Source organism: Prionailurus bengalensis, chromosome F2 (genome assembly GCF_016509475.1).
Source record: "Prionailurus bengalensis isolate Pbe53 chromosome F2, Fcat_Pben_1.1_paternal_pri, whole genome shotgun sequence".
NCBI classification, from domain to species: domain Eukaryota; kingdom Metazoa; phylum Chordata; class Mammalia; order Carnivora; family Felidae; genus Prionailurus; species Prionailurus bengalensis.
In genome coordinates this window covers 39,072,787-39,090,389 of record NC_057353.1, presented here as the reverse complement: position 1 = coordinate 39,090,389, position 17,603 = coordinate 39,072,787, and the positions used below count along the sequence as shown (strand labels likewise).

At 43.5% G+C, this 17,603-nt stretch overlaps 1 protein-coding gene across 4 annotated transcripts in view; it reads left to right on the top strand.

Moving 5' to 3' along the window:
* The window catches only part of RUNX1T1 (RUNX1 partner transcriptional co-repressor 1), a 143,612-nt gene extending 127,495 nt beyond the window's left edge, over positions 1-16,117 (top strand). For all 4 annotated transcript variants that reach the window (XM_043601356.1, XM_043601355.1, XM_043601358.1 and 1 more), the window contains one exon: positions 12,007-16,117. In XM_043601356.1, the coding sequence (XP_043457291.1) occupies positions 12,007-12,282 (276 nt within the window). In that variant the 3' untranslated portion in view covers positions 12,283-16,117. The remainder of the gene's footprint in view (positions 1-12,006) is intronic.
* The last annotated feature ends 1,486 nt before the right edge of the window (positions 16,118-17,603 follow it).

Sequence of the window (17,603 nt, the reverse complement as noted above, 5' to 3'; positions counted from 1 at the left end):
GCATCTTGTGGCTAAGATATTTAAGGATCTTGTTTTGTGTGTGTGTGTGTGTGTGTGTGTGTGTGTGTGTGTGTGTGTGTTTTAAATGTCTATTAACATGTTTTGGAGAGAATTTGTCCTGCTCCATTTAAGTTCGTAATACCATGAAGCATGGTTGGTGCCTTCCCTAAAACATTATCACTTTCACAAGGACACATTAGGGTGGTTATGTATGGTAAGAGTATTTTGTAGGCCACTAAATTCTAAAGGTAAATGTTTAAGAAGAAATTGAGAACTAAGTTTTTATTTGGCAAATAACAATGCTGTATTCCTTTAGTGTCTAAGAGCTTTGTGCTTTCATTCCTAATACTTACCCAGAAAAATATGTGATCTAGACGCTAACATTTAGCATTATAAGACTATGGCAGGGCGCCTGGTGGCTCAGTCAGTGAAGCGTGTGACTCTTGGTTTTGACCCAAGTCATGATCTCACAGCTTGTGGGTTCGAGCCCCGCTTTGGGCTCTGCGCTGACGGTGCAGAGCTTGCTTGGGATTTCTCCTTCTACCTCTCTCTGTACCCCCACCCAGCTTGGGTGCTCATGCGCCCTCTCTCAGAAAATGAATAAATAAACATTTAAACAATTATGGCGTATCGGCCAGTAGCTGTAAGTAGTAGATAGGATAGAATACCCTGGATATGAATGATCTTCTGTAGCAGTTGTTTTTTTCTTTCTTTCTTTTTGGATCTCTTAGGAAACTTTAATCTAGAACTGTCTTTAAATCTGCAATATAGCACTACCCTTGTCTTAAGCGACATGTTGCCAAGGGTTTCAAGGTAGACTCTGCTAGGAGAAAGGGCTTGAAATTCAGAAGACCAAATATAATTTCTGGCCCTATCTCTTACAATTCTGTGACTTTGAGAAAGCCACCAAGCATCTAAAAGCTTTGGTCTTCTTAGCGTGTTGTCACTATGAATGAAAGTGTCTCCTACAGTGGCCAGAACCTTGAGACATGATCATTTTATCATCTTGCCGGTGAGGAAACTCACCTGACATGGCTAGGACATGGCAGAAACAAAGCTGGAACTCGTGGCATGCTGTCAGTCCTTATGGTGTTCTGTAGCTACAAGGATCTTTCCATAAGGACCAGTAAGGTCATTTTTGGATGCAGATAACCTGAAAGGCAACTTAGGTCTGATTTCTTCTTTTTAACCTGCTGTACCTCTTTCAAGACTTGGAGTGAGACGGAGGGCTTGATCCCTCGAATAATTGAGTTTCTTTTCTTCGAAAGCAATGTAAACACAGTCCTGAGAATAGCAGAGCAAAAGATGGAAGAGAGATCCATTGGAATGAAGCTGAGACCCCTCTAGACTTGGACAGGAGTCTATAAGATAAAGATGGTTCGACCAAGGACTTGACAGAGAAGTAAAGGGTTAATCCAGTAGCCCTAAATTAATGTTATGAATTCTCCTGAGGAATGACAATGTCCAAGAACAGTCTAAATGCCTGGTGCTAAGTTTAGGCAGCTCTATATTTTGCCCACATTTATAGGTAAATATTTTTATTTCCCCCCTCAGAAATCCTTCTACTTTATGAGGGGGACAAAACTTTGAATCCAGCATGTTATTTTTCTCGACCCTGCCCTTCCCTCACACTGAGCAATATACACCTTTTCATAGAAATGACCTGATAGAAGCCACCCCAGAAGTGATGTTTGCAAATCACCTCAAGTTTAGAAAGTTCCCTGAGCCCCTCTGGGACTGAGCCAGAACAACTTTGGCTTCCTTGGGCTAGAGTAGAGCTCCCTATTCCCGCATTCAACATGGTTGGCCCCAGGGTGGGAATCTGTTAGGCCGGACTGCGTGGCCCAGCTGATTTGCAAAGACAGTACAGGTACTTCTCAGAATTCTTTTCTGTTGTTCTAGGCAGGGGGGTTTCTTGAGTTTTAGCCACTCAACCCTAAATAAGACCCACATAGTATTGTGTTTTAGAAGTTTGATAAGTTGTTCTTTGTTTTCTTAGAAAAGTACGTAAGAGGTCTGGCCACCATAGTAATTGGTTGGAGAAAGAACATACTCCCATTAAATGTAGGAAACATTGATTTAGAAACTGCACTAAGAAATTAATGGGCATTTGTTGAAAAAAAAAAAAAAAAATTCATGTTTGTGACCTGCCCAGGGCAGTTTGTTATTCAATACATATAACTCTAAATCACTCACATCCATGTTTTCATTTATTCTTTTTTTTTTTAATGTTTATTTTTGAGAGAGAGAGAGAGGGCACGAGTGGGGGAGGGGCGGGGGGCACGGGACAGAGGATCTGAAGCGGGCTCTGTGCTGACAGGAGAGAGTCCCATGTGGGGCTTAAACTTACAAACCGTGAGACCAAGACCTGAGCCAAAGTCGGACGCTTAACCGACTGAGCCACCCAGGTACCACTCATTTATTCTTTCAATAACCAAGTTCTGAGCTTTTATTCTATGTCAGGGATGGTGCTAGGCACTGAGGGGACCTCTGCTTTCATGTTGACTATAGTTCATTAGAGGAGGTAAATCACTAGCCAGATATAAGCGTCTTGACACGTTTAGTGTGGAAGCTTCCAGAAATTAAGTTCCTTTCATCTGATATTTAAGAGGACAATGAGGAACTGGTCAGCGGCTGCTCTCCATCTCCCTGCACCCTCCATGACCTCATCACTGTCTCCCTGGGCAAGGGGCATGTTGGTGCCTCTGTGCAGGAAGAAGAGGACAGGTGGGGAAAAGAAGCTCTACCAGGTTTTGAAAACAGGAGGGCTATGAGAGTGTTTTGGAAGGATCACTCAGGCGCCGTGTGGAGAGAGATTAGAGGAAACTAAAAGGAGGGACCAATCTGTGTGAGGAGGCAGATGGGGATGAAGATGGTCGGTAGTGGCTCCGGGGGTGGAGAAAACTGTAGATGTTGGCTGGGAACCCTTGAGATAAAATGGGCAGGATTTCATGACTGGTCGGCTGTCAAGGAAGAAGAGGGAGTCCAGAAGACGGGGTTGGGAAATACACATCAGATAATCCTACTTGGACAGTCTTCAGAAACTTGCTGGCTTTGATCTGCCCAAGGTGGGGAGGGGGGGAGTTTATTTGGGGGCGGAGTGGGAGTAGGGGCTTGGTAGAAGAGGGAACCTTCCTTATTTTTTGTGCATAAACAACACAAGTTAAAAATTTTAGGAAGCTCAGATCAGTTACTGAATCCAGCTAGACAGATTGTCTCTGAATCAGAAAGGGTAAACAGAGCACAGACTCTTAAATCATGCTGTTTAATGTGAAAATCAGGATAGTATATAAAGGTAGGGTACAGGGTGACCATACCTCCCAGTTTGAGTGACACAATCCCAGTTTATCCCTGTTGTCCCCTGTGATTACTGAGTGGTCCCTTTTATTCTCAAGTGTTCTGGTTTATATGATGAATTATATGGTCACACCACTTGAAGGCCATTTTCAGGCGTTTTGATGGTCCTCTTTAGCTAGCAAAGCTCAGAGACAGGTGCTTGGGGCAGAAGGAATCTGAGAGGAGGCGTCCTTGGGTGGGTCATTTCACTCCTGTCAACCTCCATTTCTTCTTAAGGAATGCGATGTTACTTGCTTACCTCAGAGGGCTGTTTAGAAGTTTTTGTTTGGTTTTGCTTTTTATTGATGGTTGACACACAACGTTTAGATTTTTTTACACCTACATTTTAATTCAAAGTGTTCCGAGAGCTGTAACGCAAGGCATCTTTATCAACTGATACTTCCCACGGTCCTTCATCACAAGACACGCTAAACTTTCCGATTGCCACAAGGCTTTTTCTCCCTTCTCTCCCTTAATTTGAAGTCACCCCCTATTACAGACATTACCCATGTCTTATGTAGATCACAAATGATCTAGAGCATCCAAATCTGTAAAAATGCATATGTAGATAATATAAATGCACAAAATAGTATTCTCCTCCTCAGAGGAACTTCAAGAAGGAATCTGAGCTCCAAATCAGAAGAACACATCTCTAGACCGAGTTTCTTCTGAGCTATTTGTGTTAAGGACAGATGCCCATGTATGCTTCTTTCTATGATTTCAGAGTTTCTACCTGTTTTCACACATGAACAACGAACCTAATGCCCATTCTGCTTCGGAAAACTAGTGGTTCTGAAAAAGTAGGCAGCAAAGAATGGAGATGTTTCTAGAAAGAGGAGACAAGGATTGAAAATATGGAACTGGGGAGAAGAGCAGGAAGAAGTGCAGAGTCAGGAATAAATAGGCACAGGTATTACCTGTAGGAGGGCCATGTGATTTATCATCCAGACGGGGACTCTTCCGAGTAGAAGGGGACTCTTCAGGGTAGAGGGGGTGATTCCCCACCAGGGCCGGCTGTCCTGGGTGCCCCGAAATCCCGGTCAGCATAGTTCAGGGGCGGGAGGTGGGGGTGGCGAGGAGGCAGGAAGTGTGTTTTGCCTGAGGTGAAATGGGCAGACCTACAGCGAAAGTTTAATTCTGCACCTGGCGTGGTTAAAAACTGCCTTTTATACTTTCTGTGCTTCGGTGCATTTAGTCTTCCTATGAGTCCAGGTAGAGTAGAGAGTGCTGTTGTCCTCGTTTTGCAGCCAAGAAAAGCCGAGTCCCGGGAGGTGAGGCCTTTGCTCGGGGTCTCAGCCGTAAGTGTGAGCTGGCCCTCAGCCCGGACCGTCTGCCTCTCAGGCCACCTTCTCAATAGCCACGTGATGGGAATTTTTTCCCTCGATGGCATATTAGTCTATCTGTTTCCTCATTGGACTTCCTTCACATTATTCCTCCCTAGTTCTCTAAGTTTACCTGGGTTTATAGGTAAAGGTATAGGTTTATAATACCAACTGTTGTTATGACAGAATGATGCTGCACTTGGGGCAGACATGTAAGCAATATGATACTTTCTGCACTTTCTCTCTCTCTCTCTCTCTCTCTCTCTCTCTCTCTCTCTCTCTTTTTTTCAGTGTATTAACGTTTTGCACCGAGAATATACTGCCAGCATTAGGGTCAATAAAAAAACAATTTTGCCGAATCTTGCCATCTTAAACTCTCATGTTTTCGTATTCATGTCTGGTTCCCATACACGTATAGTTTTTTCCCAGTGAACATTGTCAGATTGGGTCGATTTCCAAACAGTCTGCTACGACTCTTCTTTGAGATCCATAACCTATTCTAGCAGAGGGGATCGAAGCAATGACTAGAAGTGGGCATAGAACAGAGAGTAAGTAATTGTACTGTTCTAATAGTTTTGAGTTTTAAGCCACCAAATTAAAGCCACCACCCCCCTCCAATTAAAATGGCCTTTATTTACTTTTCCTACATAGGTACAGAACTACACAGTTTACATTAACGTTGAACATCTTTGTGGCACTTAAAGAAAAACACTGATCAAATCTTTATACTTTGTATTTCCAGAACCTGCTAAGCCCTGACAGTTTGAGCAAGTCACTCTGAGAGGTTCATGTTCTTTACTCCTTCTAGAAGCGGCGGAACTACCCCCAGTGGACCCTGTGCATTAGGTTCCAAATAATAGAAACTCCACCTGAGTGGACACTGTAGAATTAGTTACCATGTAGTTACAGCACAGGAGTCTCTCAGCATGGTTCTTATAAGGCCGTCATGATCCTGTCAGACCCATCAATCCCGGAACAGTTTGGAGCTCTCTGAGCGCAAGCTATGATTCCATGTTACAATAAGATTTTGTTGTTGTTGTTTCATATCAAAAGGCCAGGTGTTTGCATCCATAGACTTTCACAGTATAGTGGATGGAGCACTGGACCTTGAATGGTCTGCATTGGCTTACGTGTCGGAGCTTTGTTTTTCACATCTATAAAACTAGCATAATGTTTATGTGACTCAATTTGTAAGGTTGTTGAGAGATGCAGAGTAGATGTATATCAGAACCAAGCCACCTTCCAAGTGAGCAGTGTGTGTGTGTGTGTGTGTGTGTGTGTGTGTGTGTGAATGATAGAGAGAGATGAAAAACCAGTTAAGAAGCTGTTCTAACAGGGGCGCCTGGGTGGCTCAGTCGGTTGAGCATCTGACTTCGGCTCAGGTTCCCATACAGGTATAGACTGCATGATATTGCAGTCCGTGGGTTTGAGCCCCGCGTCGGGCTCTGTGCTGACAGCTTGGAGCCTGGAGCCTGCTTTGGATTCTATGTCTCCCCCTCTCTCTGTCCCTCCCCTGCTCATGCTCTGTCTCTCTCTCAAAAATAAAGATTTAAAAAAAAAAATTAAAAAAAAAAAACAAAGAAGCTATTCTAACAGAAAGGGCAGGGAAGGAACTTGGATAGTAACCATAAGCTTGAAAACCTGGGAAGAGAACCCACGGAGGCAAGATCCATGGGGGTTGGCACTGAGTTGTTGCAGGGGCTAAAGAAAGAGGAGTTTCTAATAAGATGACAAAGTCTTGAACTTGAATGTTGCCAACGACTAAAGTAGACCACACCAGAGAATCAGGTTTAGGGAATACTGACCTGGGTGACAGGAGCATCCTGGTGGAGCTCCAGAACCGGCACTTGATAGTAGCTCAGGAAGGAAATTAAGGGCTGGAGAAACAGGTTGGAGTATCGTTTTCTTACAGCTGATAGTTGAAACCATGAGGGCTGACAAGGGAGAGCGTAGGAAGCGAAAGATTTTCTTTTCTTTACGCCAGCTTCCCCCTCTTGCCAAATATTTAGAGGGAAATGAACAAACAGAAGAAAAAAGGAGGTACCAGTGTAACAAACAGAATTGTAGTATATCAAAACAAAAGTTAGAGGGAATTTCAACGAGAGGAATTCAAAAAGGAGGAGGAGTGGGGAAATAAATGGCCACTAATGGTGAATCTGTATAAGGTCTGAGGACAGTAAGGGTACAGAAAATGTGGTCACTGATGAAGTGTAAGGGGAGGTAAGCTAATGTTTTTTCTACGATGTAGCTGTCAGTGCCTCTGGAGGGAGGCATGGGGCAATGAGCTTTCTAATTCTAAAGATTGTGCTGTGGGAAGATTGTAGATAGTTTCTTCCGGCCAGTGCCGGGAGGTGCTACTTCCTTCCGTTGTATTCAGGACTTTCTGAACATCAGGCACTGTGCTTAGCACTGACATCCTCCTGAACAACATGCGGTAATTACTCCTGTGTGGCAGGTACCTCCCTGAGAGGTTAAGAAACTTGCCTGTGGTTTCAAGGCCACCAAATGGCAGAGTTGGAAGTAAGACCCAAGACGGGCTGACTGAAGCCATTCAAAATTGGCGGCCATTTTTCACTGCACGCCATGATACCTTGTCTTTGGTGCGCTTGCTTCCTGTGCCAGCCTGTCTTTGCTTTTAGCAATTAAGCACCCTTCCTACCTCATTCCTGCTAAAACAGGCTCTAAAGAAGTACGTGAAGTGGACTGAGTGTGGCGCTTTGGGAAATGTGTTTGGTTTGCAGTCCAAAGACCTGGGTGAATCACACCTTGGCTGTGTAATGTCATATTTGTGTGACTTGAGGCAAATCATTTACTGTACAAGTAACTTATTCTTTGGGCCTCAGTTTCCCAAGCCGCAAAATGTTTTTGAAAGTGGTTTTAAAATGTACGGTGCCGTGCAAATGTAAGATGTGGTCCTACTGTGGATTGAAGCCCGTGTGTGGGAGAGTTCTTTACATTTGGGGAATTTTAATTGTAATCATTCTACTTCATTCATTGAGCATCATTTGCATGTAGACATTTTCTGGAGACTTTTAGGTGAGTACAGACCTGGAGAAACTTAGAGCGATCAGGAGACCATGTTTTGTTTCCTGGAAAAGGAATTTCCAACAGTAAGAACCAGCAAGGATATTATTTTGCAGGTGAGGCTATGGAATACCATTCTCTGTGTATCTAAAATAAGAAGAAGGAAATAATTTTGTTCTTAGGGAGGAAGAGAATTGCTGGTGTGGAACAAAGTAGCAGCAATCTTTGACAGGCAGCTTTGGCATTAAAAAGCTCCGTTCATCATTTCCCTTCCCATCTGTAGTATTAGCACATTTAGCAAAAGGGAGGGTTGTATTCAGCCTCATTTTCTTCATCTGAGTCACAGCCTAACTTTGGTCTATGGCTGACTCCCATTTTTTGGACCGGGGGAAAATATTCCTTATGCCAAAAAGGGAATAATAATATCACAAATAAGGGAAGACTTTGCCATGAATTTGGGGAATGAAATTTGCCATGAAATGGTATTCTTGAGCTTTCTACACTGTTCACGGTAATTCCATTGCCAGCATCGTTCTTCAGAGGACTGGAAGGGAAGCTTAGTTATATGATGGATGGATGGATGGATGGGAGAAAGAAAGAGAAAGGAAGAGGAAAGTAGGGAGGGAGGAAAGAAAGGAATGGATAACTATCAGGAAATACTAGCCTGAATCTAAAAAAGCATGCATTGAAAAATATAAAATTAGGTTAAACCATTGTTGATATACCCCTGGGTATTAGACACAATTTGCACTTTCCACCTTTGTGAACAGCAGAAAGCTTAGAAACTTAGAATGATCCAAATTAGGGTACTCACAAGATTCTACACTTTCCACTGTCCCCAGAAGTGTGACTGTTGAGTGGCTGAATGCCCCTGGTCAGGCACCAGTCTTGCAAGTATGGATGAGCCAACAGGAAATTTGGGAGAGCTACCCAAGAGAAATACATTAATGGAAACTGCTTTGTCTGTTTTCTAATGAACTTTTACCAAGGAATAGGCACTTTGGAGGTTTGGGTTGTTGTTGAACAGTCGTGCTAAAGTTCCTGCACATTCATTGTGATGCGATGTTAAGAGCAATAAAACTACGTAGTCCCCCTCCCCCCAGCTCATTTGAATTGTTCTTTGTTGTACTTTCCTACAGCTGAAGGTTGTTTCTGTCCCAGGGGTGGGTGGGAAATGAATGGAATCGAACAGCTTCAGAATGGAACTAGAAGTAAAACTAGCCAGAGCTCTTGAATCCTGGGTCAGAACCCGGTGACGCCAGGCAAGAAAGCTCAACTCCCAGCAGCTTCATGATCCAAAACATCTGTTTCTATATTTGGCATCATTCCACTTTTTTATTTATAAAATTGTTCCCATCTTTGAAAAACACTTTAAAAACTAAAGAAGTTCCCGTTCTGTCCCTTCTTTCCACTCCCCAGCACATGCATTTGTAATTACCTGGTTTCGTCTGTGTGTTTAATCAGCTTCCATCGAGAAGGTGGCCTGCATCTGATTTCAATCTGAAGGAGCCATCGAGTGCTGGGCAGTTACCACCCTCATGTCTGCCAAACTGTGCCTCTGCCAGAAAAAGGATAAGACTCACACCAGGGTATTTCCTAAAGAAGCCACTTGCCTCAGATTAGATGTTTAATTTCCTTAAAATATTGTTTTGGATCCAGGTCTCTGTTCTCTAATTGGGATTTTCTGATATAATTTAGGAATTTTGCTTATGTGCTGAGTTTGTTCCAGGATCCAGCTGGCATCATTCGAAATGCCCAAACCTCAAGGAAGCAAACTTCACTGTGGGCATCAAGCATCATGCCTCACCACTCTGAAGGCTGGCCCAGGCTCACGCTGCTCAGGTCTTTGTGGGATCGTTACACACGCAAAGCGATTGGTTAATTTTGACAGAGGAGGGCTTCTAGGTCTGGTAGAAGCCTCTAATCCAGAGGTACACATCCCTTGAAATATTTTCCTGGTTAAATTCAATTAAAGGAGAAATAATTTACTTTGTTTTAATTCTTTCTTCCTTTCTTCCTTTCTTTCTTTCAAGTTTATTTATTTTGAGAGAGAGCACACACACACACACATACACACACACACACACACACACACACACAAGCAAGTTGGGGAGGGGCAGAGAGAGAAGGAGAGAGAATCCCAGGCCCACGGTTCGGGGCTGGAACCCACGAACCGAGAGATCATGACCTGAGCCGAAATCAAGAGTCGGAAACACCCAACCAACTGAGCCACGCAAGCGCCCCTCCGTTTTTATTTATAGTAACATCTAAACCAAGTTTCTGAATTTTCCTCAACTGTGTTGCCTTAAAACACTTCCCACTGACTGTAGTTTGAGATGTTAAATTTTCTCCGCCCTTCTTTGGGCCACAATTATGTAGCTGAGTTCTAAGTTTCAAACAATAGTTCTAGAGTTTAGAGGCTCCTAGCACTTAAAAGACTGTGGAAGCCCTTTTGTTTTTTTTTTTTTTAGCAAAACTGGATTGACTGCTAAAAATCCCTTTGCGTATTTTGGACACTGGTAAAACCATACACACCAGGGTCATGGGCTGCAAGAGCCTTTGAAAAGGTTTGTTTGTTTGTTTGTTTTTTTAAAGATTTTCTTTATTTATTTGAGAGAGAGAGTAGGGAAGGAGGAGCAGAGGGAGAAGGAGAATCTTAAGCAGACTCCACGCCCAGCTCTGAGCCTGACACAGGACTCAGTCCTACAAACTGTGCGATCGTGACCAGAGCCAAAATCAAGAGTTGGGCACTTAACCCCCTGCGCCCCTAAAAAGGTGTTTTAATTGTGATACAACCACATACCAGTCAGCTGGGTTGGGGTTACTGCAGTATAGTCGGAAGTGTTGGCAGAAAATAAAACCAAGGAAGGTAAGGAATACAAAAGATTAATGGCACGATGCTAAACTCGCTTGGGAATGGTTTTGTCAGAGGGATCACAGACATTTAAAGTTGGCTTCCTGACCTTCTGCCACTTCCTCCAAGGGCCTCCTCCGAGGGCATAGCCCCTCCTTGGTACCTAAGGTCTCTCCTGTACAGTTGCTTTTCTGTCTCTGGTGTGTCTGCGCCCCGATTCATGCTGTGTTTATCTCAAGGTTTAAATCTTAGAGGCAACCTCATTTCTGCTCTCCCCCCTCTTGTGAAGCAGCCCCGGAGATTGCCAGTGGACTCGCCAGGGTCCCGGTGGTTAGTTTCCTCTACTTTTCTAACCACTCAGAGTTGCTGAGGTGAAAGCGCGCTGCGAAGGAACCCCGGCAGCCCGGAAGCGTCGCATGCAAGTGGAGCCATTATTTATTTACCCGGTTTTAGTGTTTCCAGCTTTCAAAGCCAAATTAGGTGTAGTCTGATTGATTCATTTTGCAGATATTTATTGAGCACCTGCTATATAGCAGGCACTGTTCTGAGTGCTCAGAGTATATCAGGCAAAAAAACCAAACCAGCGACCCTCTCCTCCAGGGAGCTGAAGCGAACTAGCTTGTTTGGAGCTTGTCCTCCCATGTGGTTGTCGGGTGCCCCAGAACCTGGTTGCAGTGAGGGAGCGGAAAATAGAATCCTCTGGGTGCTCTTCTGTTGCGTGATGTTTCTTGGAATGTAATGGGCAGTTCTCACAGTTCTTCTGTGATTCCTGCTGGTATCCAGAGGCAAGGAGCTTCTGCCAGGAGCGATATATGTGTGTCTGACCATGGCGGTATTGATATCAGAGGAGGAAAAAATGTAGAGGCTGCAGTTGTTGGTAGGGGGGAGCAGACTTTAGGTGTTAGAAGATAAGCAAACCTGAAGGGAAAGGATTTTATAGGAAAAACAGAAAGCCTCAACCAGTTCGTTAGGTATACTGGCGGTTGGTAGAAAAGTTTCGGCAATCACACCAAAACCTGCGTCTTCTTTTTCTGTTATTGTTCTGCAGTTTTTATGTATTCATTTGGAGAAAGACAGAGACAGTGCGAGTGGGGGAGGGACAGAGAGAGAGAGAGAGAGAGAGAGAGAGAGGGAGAGAGAGACTGAGGATCCCAAGCAGGCTCCCCACTGTCAGCACAGAGACCAACGCGGGGGTTCAAAGTCACGAAAACCATGAGAGCAGGACCTGAGCCGAAACCCAAGAGTCAGACGCTTAACCCATGGAGCCGCCCAGGCGCCCCCCCCTCACCCCCCAGCAACCTGTGTCTTCTGTGCGCTTAGTGTGCCCACATACACCCAGCCCTGGATCCGCCGTTCTTCCCGTAACGTTCTTGCAAAAGAAGGAGGCAGCGCCGCCTAGCTCGTTGTCAGACTTTGACCTCGACGAGGTGTTCACTGGGGATTTTGCTTTCTTCTGCCTTCTCCCCGCAGAGTTGCTGGAATTGCGGCCGCAAGGCGAGTGAGACCTGCAGCGGCTGTAACACGGCCCGGTACTGTGGCTCCTTCTGCCAGCACAAAGACTGGGAGAAACACCACCACATCTGTGGACAGACCCTGCAGGCCCAGCAGCAGGGGGACACGCCTGCGGTCAGCTCCTCCGTCACGCCCAACAGCGGGGCCGGGAGCCCCATGGACACACCACCAGCAGCCACCCCGAGGTCGACCACCCCGGGGACCCCTTCTACCATAGAGACAACCCCTCGCTAGACGGGAGCTCAGAACTGTCAGAGGAACGACAACCCAACCGACACGAAACCAATTCTTCATCCTCAGACGCTCAACGTGGTTTTTTTTTTGGTTTGTTTCTAGATGAACTATCCTATTTCAGTCCTTCAGCAAGAGAGAACCTAACTGTATCTTGAGGCAGTAGTAAAACAGAGGGCCAGTAACGGGTCGTAATGACTTATTGTGGATAACAAAGATATCTTTTCCTTACAGAACTGAAAAGAGAGCAGAGAATATAACCTGAAATGATAGATTTGACCTCCTCCCTGTTATTTTCCAGTAGCTGGGATTTTAAACTAGATGACCTCATTAACCGATGCTTTACCAAACAGCAAACCAAGAGATTGCTAATTGCTGTTGAAAGCAAAAATGCTAATATTAAAAGTCACAATGTTCTTTATATACAATAATGGAAAAAAAAAAAAAGAGGAAAACCCTCAAGGGCATGAGCATTGGCTACAGCGGTAGACATTTTAACAAGAAGATGAATGGCGTCCGTGGGTTGCTAACTGAACTTTGAAGACCCGCTACAAAACGCGCAGATGTGTAGCATATTGGAAGGAGACACAGATGTTCGGGGTTTTTTTTTTCCTGTTTCTGAAAAGAAATAATAATATCCAGGTCAACAGAATGAAAAATGAAAGATGATTTGCAGTGGGATGTATGAATACAGCAGCAAGAAAAAAAAATGCCATAGTACAAAAGGCTCCTATATATATATATATATATATATATATATATATATATGTATATACACACACACACACACACACACACACACACACACACACACACAGAAGTAAGAGACTCAGCCTGCAGTTAATTAGCATTCTGGCAGCTTTGACATCAGCCAGCTGCCCTAAATAACCCTTCAACGTTTCTTCACTTTTGCAAGGTTCCACAGAGTAAGACATTGGGTCTATTCCAGCTCATTCATTTTATATTGAAAAATAATTTAAAAAAAAAAAATGGTGGCTCCAGCTCCAGCCCCTTTCCAAATTTTTCCAACCCCACCCTGTTTGGATTTTTAATTAAAAACTAGTAGTTCTCTTGGTGTTAAAACACTTCTGTCCTGTGAGGTTTCCCAATGGTGTTTTTCTTGTAAATGTGTTGGACAAAGTGAAGATGCATTGTAGTTTAACCATATGCCCACATTTAGTCTCTTTATTCCTAGTTGGTGAGAAACCTGTATCTTTCTATGCTGCTTTTATATCTGTATGTATTAGTGATATTTCTCTAGTAGTTCGGAAAAAAAAAAGAAAAAAGAAAAAAAAAAGACTCTTTTTTTGGTTGTCCTCAAGAAAAGAAAAGAAAAAAAGGCTATCTTTCGGAGCTGCTATTTCACTCTCTTATAGGATTTTTTTTCCTGAAAACCAGCATGCTTCACGGAATGCTAACATATTGGTGTTTTTGTAAGAGGGATGTACATAAATGTATTTTGCACTGTCACGAGACTCCCTAGGCATGCTTTTTTTTTTTTTTGAGCAAACTCTTTTTAAATATGCTAGAGCCATTTCACCAAGTTTAGCTGTAGCATAGAGTAGTAGTGGAATTTTCCTTTCCTTTTTTTTTTTTTTTTTTTTCCTTTTTTGGAAAAATCATTATTAGGGACTTTTTTAAAAAAAATAAAATAACAAGATATCCTACTTAAAAAAAAAAGACAGTGCATGCATATTGCTGTAAGGTTGTTTAAGTATTTCTAATTTTACAAAAAAAAAAAAAAAAAAAGATAAATCATTAGAGCTCCAAATGCTGAGGTGTAGACTGACAGCTTTAACACTGCTGAATGCCAGGTTATACAGTATTCTTACAAAAAGGGAAGTCAGCCAAAGACTGATCTGATGGACCAAAATCGGAATTTTGAAAAGCACCAGTACTACTTTCCAAATGATCAGCAGGTTAAACATGTTCAGCAAGGTATAGTGTGACTCCATTAACCCTTCGTTGTCCAGGGTCCAGACCAGAACTACTTGTTAGTTTTGAAAACAGTAGCCCAGGATGTGGTTGTGTGCTTTAGAGAAAGTCAGCAGTACTGCAGGCTGTGTAGACAACCAAAGTTTTCGAGGCTGGGAAGACGCTTCTCCACACACATACGTACATACGCACACCAGGCATTTATTTAGAAATCGAAAACAACCCGTTGGCTTTGTTTTGGCTCTTCTCCCTTTTTCTTTTCATGTTGTCCTTGGATACAGTTTCACGTGGCTTTTAAGTATCTGCATAGAGGCAATTCTAAATCGGTTCTCTTTGAGTCTCTTAAACCTAACATTTTTAGCATTTCCCCCTATATTTTCGTATACAGGTGGGTTTTACTTTTGTTTGGGTGGTATTTTTTTTTTTTAATGGCTTTTTAGTTTAGCAAGTTTTGATGAGCAAATAAATGCATCTATCTGCATGTTGGAGGTCCATCTGCCAGCACACCTGCTAAAAGCGAAATGAAAGCACATAACCAGGCTCTGAATGGGTTCTATTTTATCATGGTGCTCCCAGAATCCTTTGACCTCACTCTGCTTTCTAGTCTGCTTGTGACACTGGACAGTCCTTTCTTACAGAGCTATTATATGTTCTAGGCTATGAAGGGTTAAATAATCCCAAAAATGAGGTATGTCATACCCACACGTCTTTATCTCTAGAAGCTGTGATGTATGTGAAACAGCACTGTTATTCTTAACACTAGTGTGTAAAATAAGGATTAGTACAGTACGTCTCATTACTTTTAATTCAGGGCACCCTGAGTGAAAACAAATACAAAAAAATCCCTAACTCTGAGCTCTATCTCTGATTCCTCTTCCTCCTTCCCCTCTTCCTCCTCCTCCTCCTCCTCCTCCTCCTCCTCCTCCTCCTCTTCCTCTCCTCCTGTTTTGCTACATTCTCCTCAGTGGCAAAAAGTTTCACTCTACCTCTGACAGCATGTATATTTTGCACCAGTAGCTAACAAAACTGGTCTAGTCAAACCAAATGGGCACAAAAGAACCAGGATACCAAAAGTTAAGCTCATACAGCTGCAAACCATATCACTTCTTGGTAACAATGCAGACCTCATAAACCTAAAGAAGAGAAAGAAAAGAAAACTTTTGTTACTTTCCTTTTTTGCTTGTCACTTATATACAGGCTATGTGAGAGTATAATTTGTAGGTATAACACATTTAAAAAAAAAAAAGTTATCTTCATTGGATAGAATTGAATGGTGGTCGCTGATAGGAATAGGGCGTCCTCTCTTATCTCTGTCTCTGACTCTTTTCTCTTTCTCTTTTTCTCTGTCATGAGACTGTGTGTGACAGGGCCACCTGTCTCTTTAATTTCTTTTTTTCTTAACTTTTTTTTTTTTTTTTTTTATGTGTAGGTGCATGTCTTGGGGATTTAAAAATTTCAAGGCTGGTTTACTTATGCAAAGCATGCCTACGTCTGGAATACTTAGGGAAAGAAAGCGACTCCATATTGTCCGAATTCCTCAAGGGACAGAAAAAAAATTGGAGACTGTTGAAATGCAGATTTAAAGTAATTTTTTTAAATATTATTTTGGGTTCTGCGACATTATTGTGAAAAATTAAAGTTGTTGTGCAATACTTAATTCAGACATGTACCACGAGTTAATGGTAGACTAACACTGGGGGGTGGGGTCTAGGCATCATGCTTTTGTCAGCATACTCTTGAGCTTTTAAGTCTACTATGTCTGAACTGTGGTTTCTTGTTTATCCTTTTTTTCCTTAGTTGGACTGTAATGTATGGTCTGTCAACCTGTGAATCTTTAAAGTATGATTCAGGTATTGTTGTATTCTTTACTGTGTAATAAAAAAAGTTTGAAAAAAAAACTGTATTCTCTGCCTCCCTTCTCCTCCGTGTGTGCCACGGCTGCCCCTCCCCCGCCAGCCCCGACCCGGGAGTCCATCCTCTCGGGTGTAGTTCTCCAGCGCGCCTCTGGAACCAGAACTGGCCCGTCCATGATCGGTGCACGGGGAAGGATGTCAGAACAATGCGGAAGTCACAGTGTCTCTTCCGGCAGGGGTGTTACCCAGCCAAGAGGATCTGGAGGTGTGGGAGAATTGCAGCTTTCTGGAGGAGAGGAGACCTTGCTCGGCTTAGGTGAGCCGCTGCATAGGCAGGGCCACCGGGGGCCCTTTGGCTGTATTTTGATGCAATTAGAGACCTCTCCAGAGAGCTTCCTCCCAAACCCGCAAGGCTCTGGCTCATCACCTTGCTCGGCTCCCGAAGGCACACCTGAATGGCAGACCCACTGGTGCAGAGTGCGCTCCCATCTGCCTCGTCCACCTTCCTTCTCGAATAGAAAGCAGTCAGCGTTTTCGCTCTTGTTTGTGTGCGTTGTTAATGTTCGCTGTGGCAGCCTCCAGCTTTGCTGGGAGGTCGGAATCGTCCCCTTTGACCTGTATTTTCTCATGCGCTAGTTATAAAGTTGGTCAGGAGTTGAAGCCCTACCCCCCCTTCCCCCCCTTCCCTGCCCCCGCTGCCACTCCCAGGAACCCTGCTAATTTTTGTGTGTAATTCTCAGACCCCCAGGGTTTTGGTTTTGTTTTCTTTCATTTACTTACTTATTTATTTAAGTAATGTATGTACTGCATTGTAGCAGAAATTTCTTCTCCCTCTGAATGTTCTCAACTTTGTGGATCAAAAAATAGCTGCAAAGAACAAGGACGACCACGCCCCTGCAAAGGGCTGTGTCTGGAGAGAGGGTGTGAAGGTGGATGCTGGTTAAACGGGAGGGTCCTTGGAACCATCCATTCAGTTTCCTCCATGTGCCAGCTGGGCTGGGCTGCTGTCCCAAGACCTGGCTCCTCAAACTGGTCTTCCCAGGAAATGTGGCTCTTCTCACGGTTCGTACTCTAGAAACTTGGTGATGCATGCACGGAAAACAAATTTTAATTACTGACGGACACCTCCAAACCCTCTCATTTGCAATAGGGTTGGCTGCTTAATGACTTCTTGTCACAAAAGACAGGCCAGCCTGGTCTAGGTTGCCCATTCTTAAATGTGTTCATGCCTCTTTCGTTCCTGTTCGAAGTGGGACAGGCCAGGAAACTAGCAGACAAGAACAGAAATGGGACCCATTGAAGTAGTTCCCTTATGAGTAGTTCTGGAAAACACCCTGTGACGTTATCATGCAAGTGGGTATGTTGGGCAAATGGGAAGTGCTTTGTAGTTTGTATGAAAAATATGAGCAAAATCCAGAGACTTCTAGGTGGTGGACTCCACTTTTTCTAGAAGTGTTAATGATGTATTTGATAACATTATAAAAGAATGTGTCTGCCATGAAAGAACATAGAGCTATTTCTCTGCAATGAACAAAG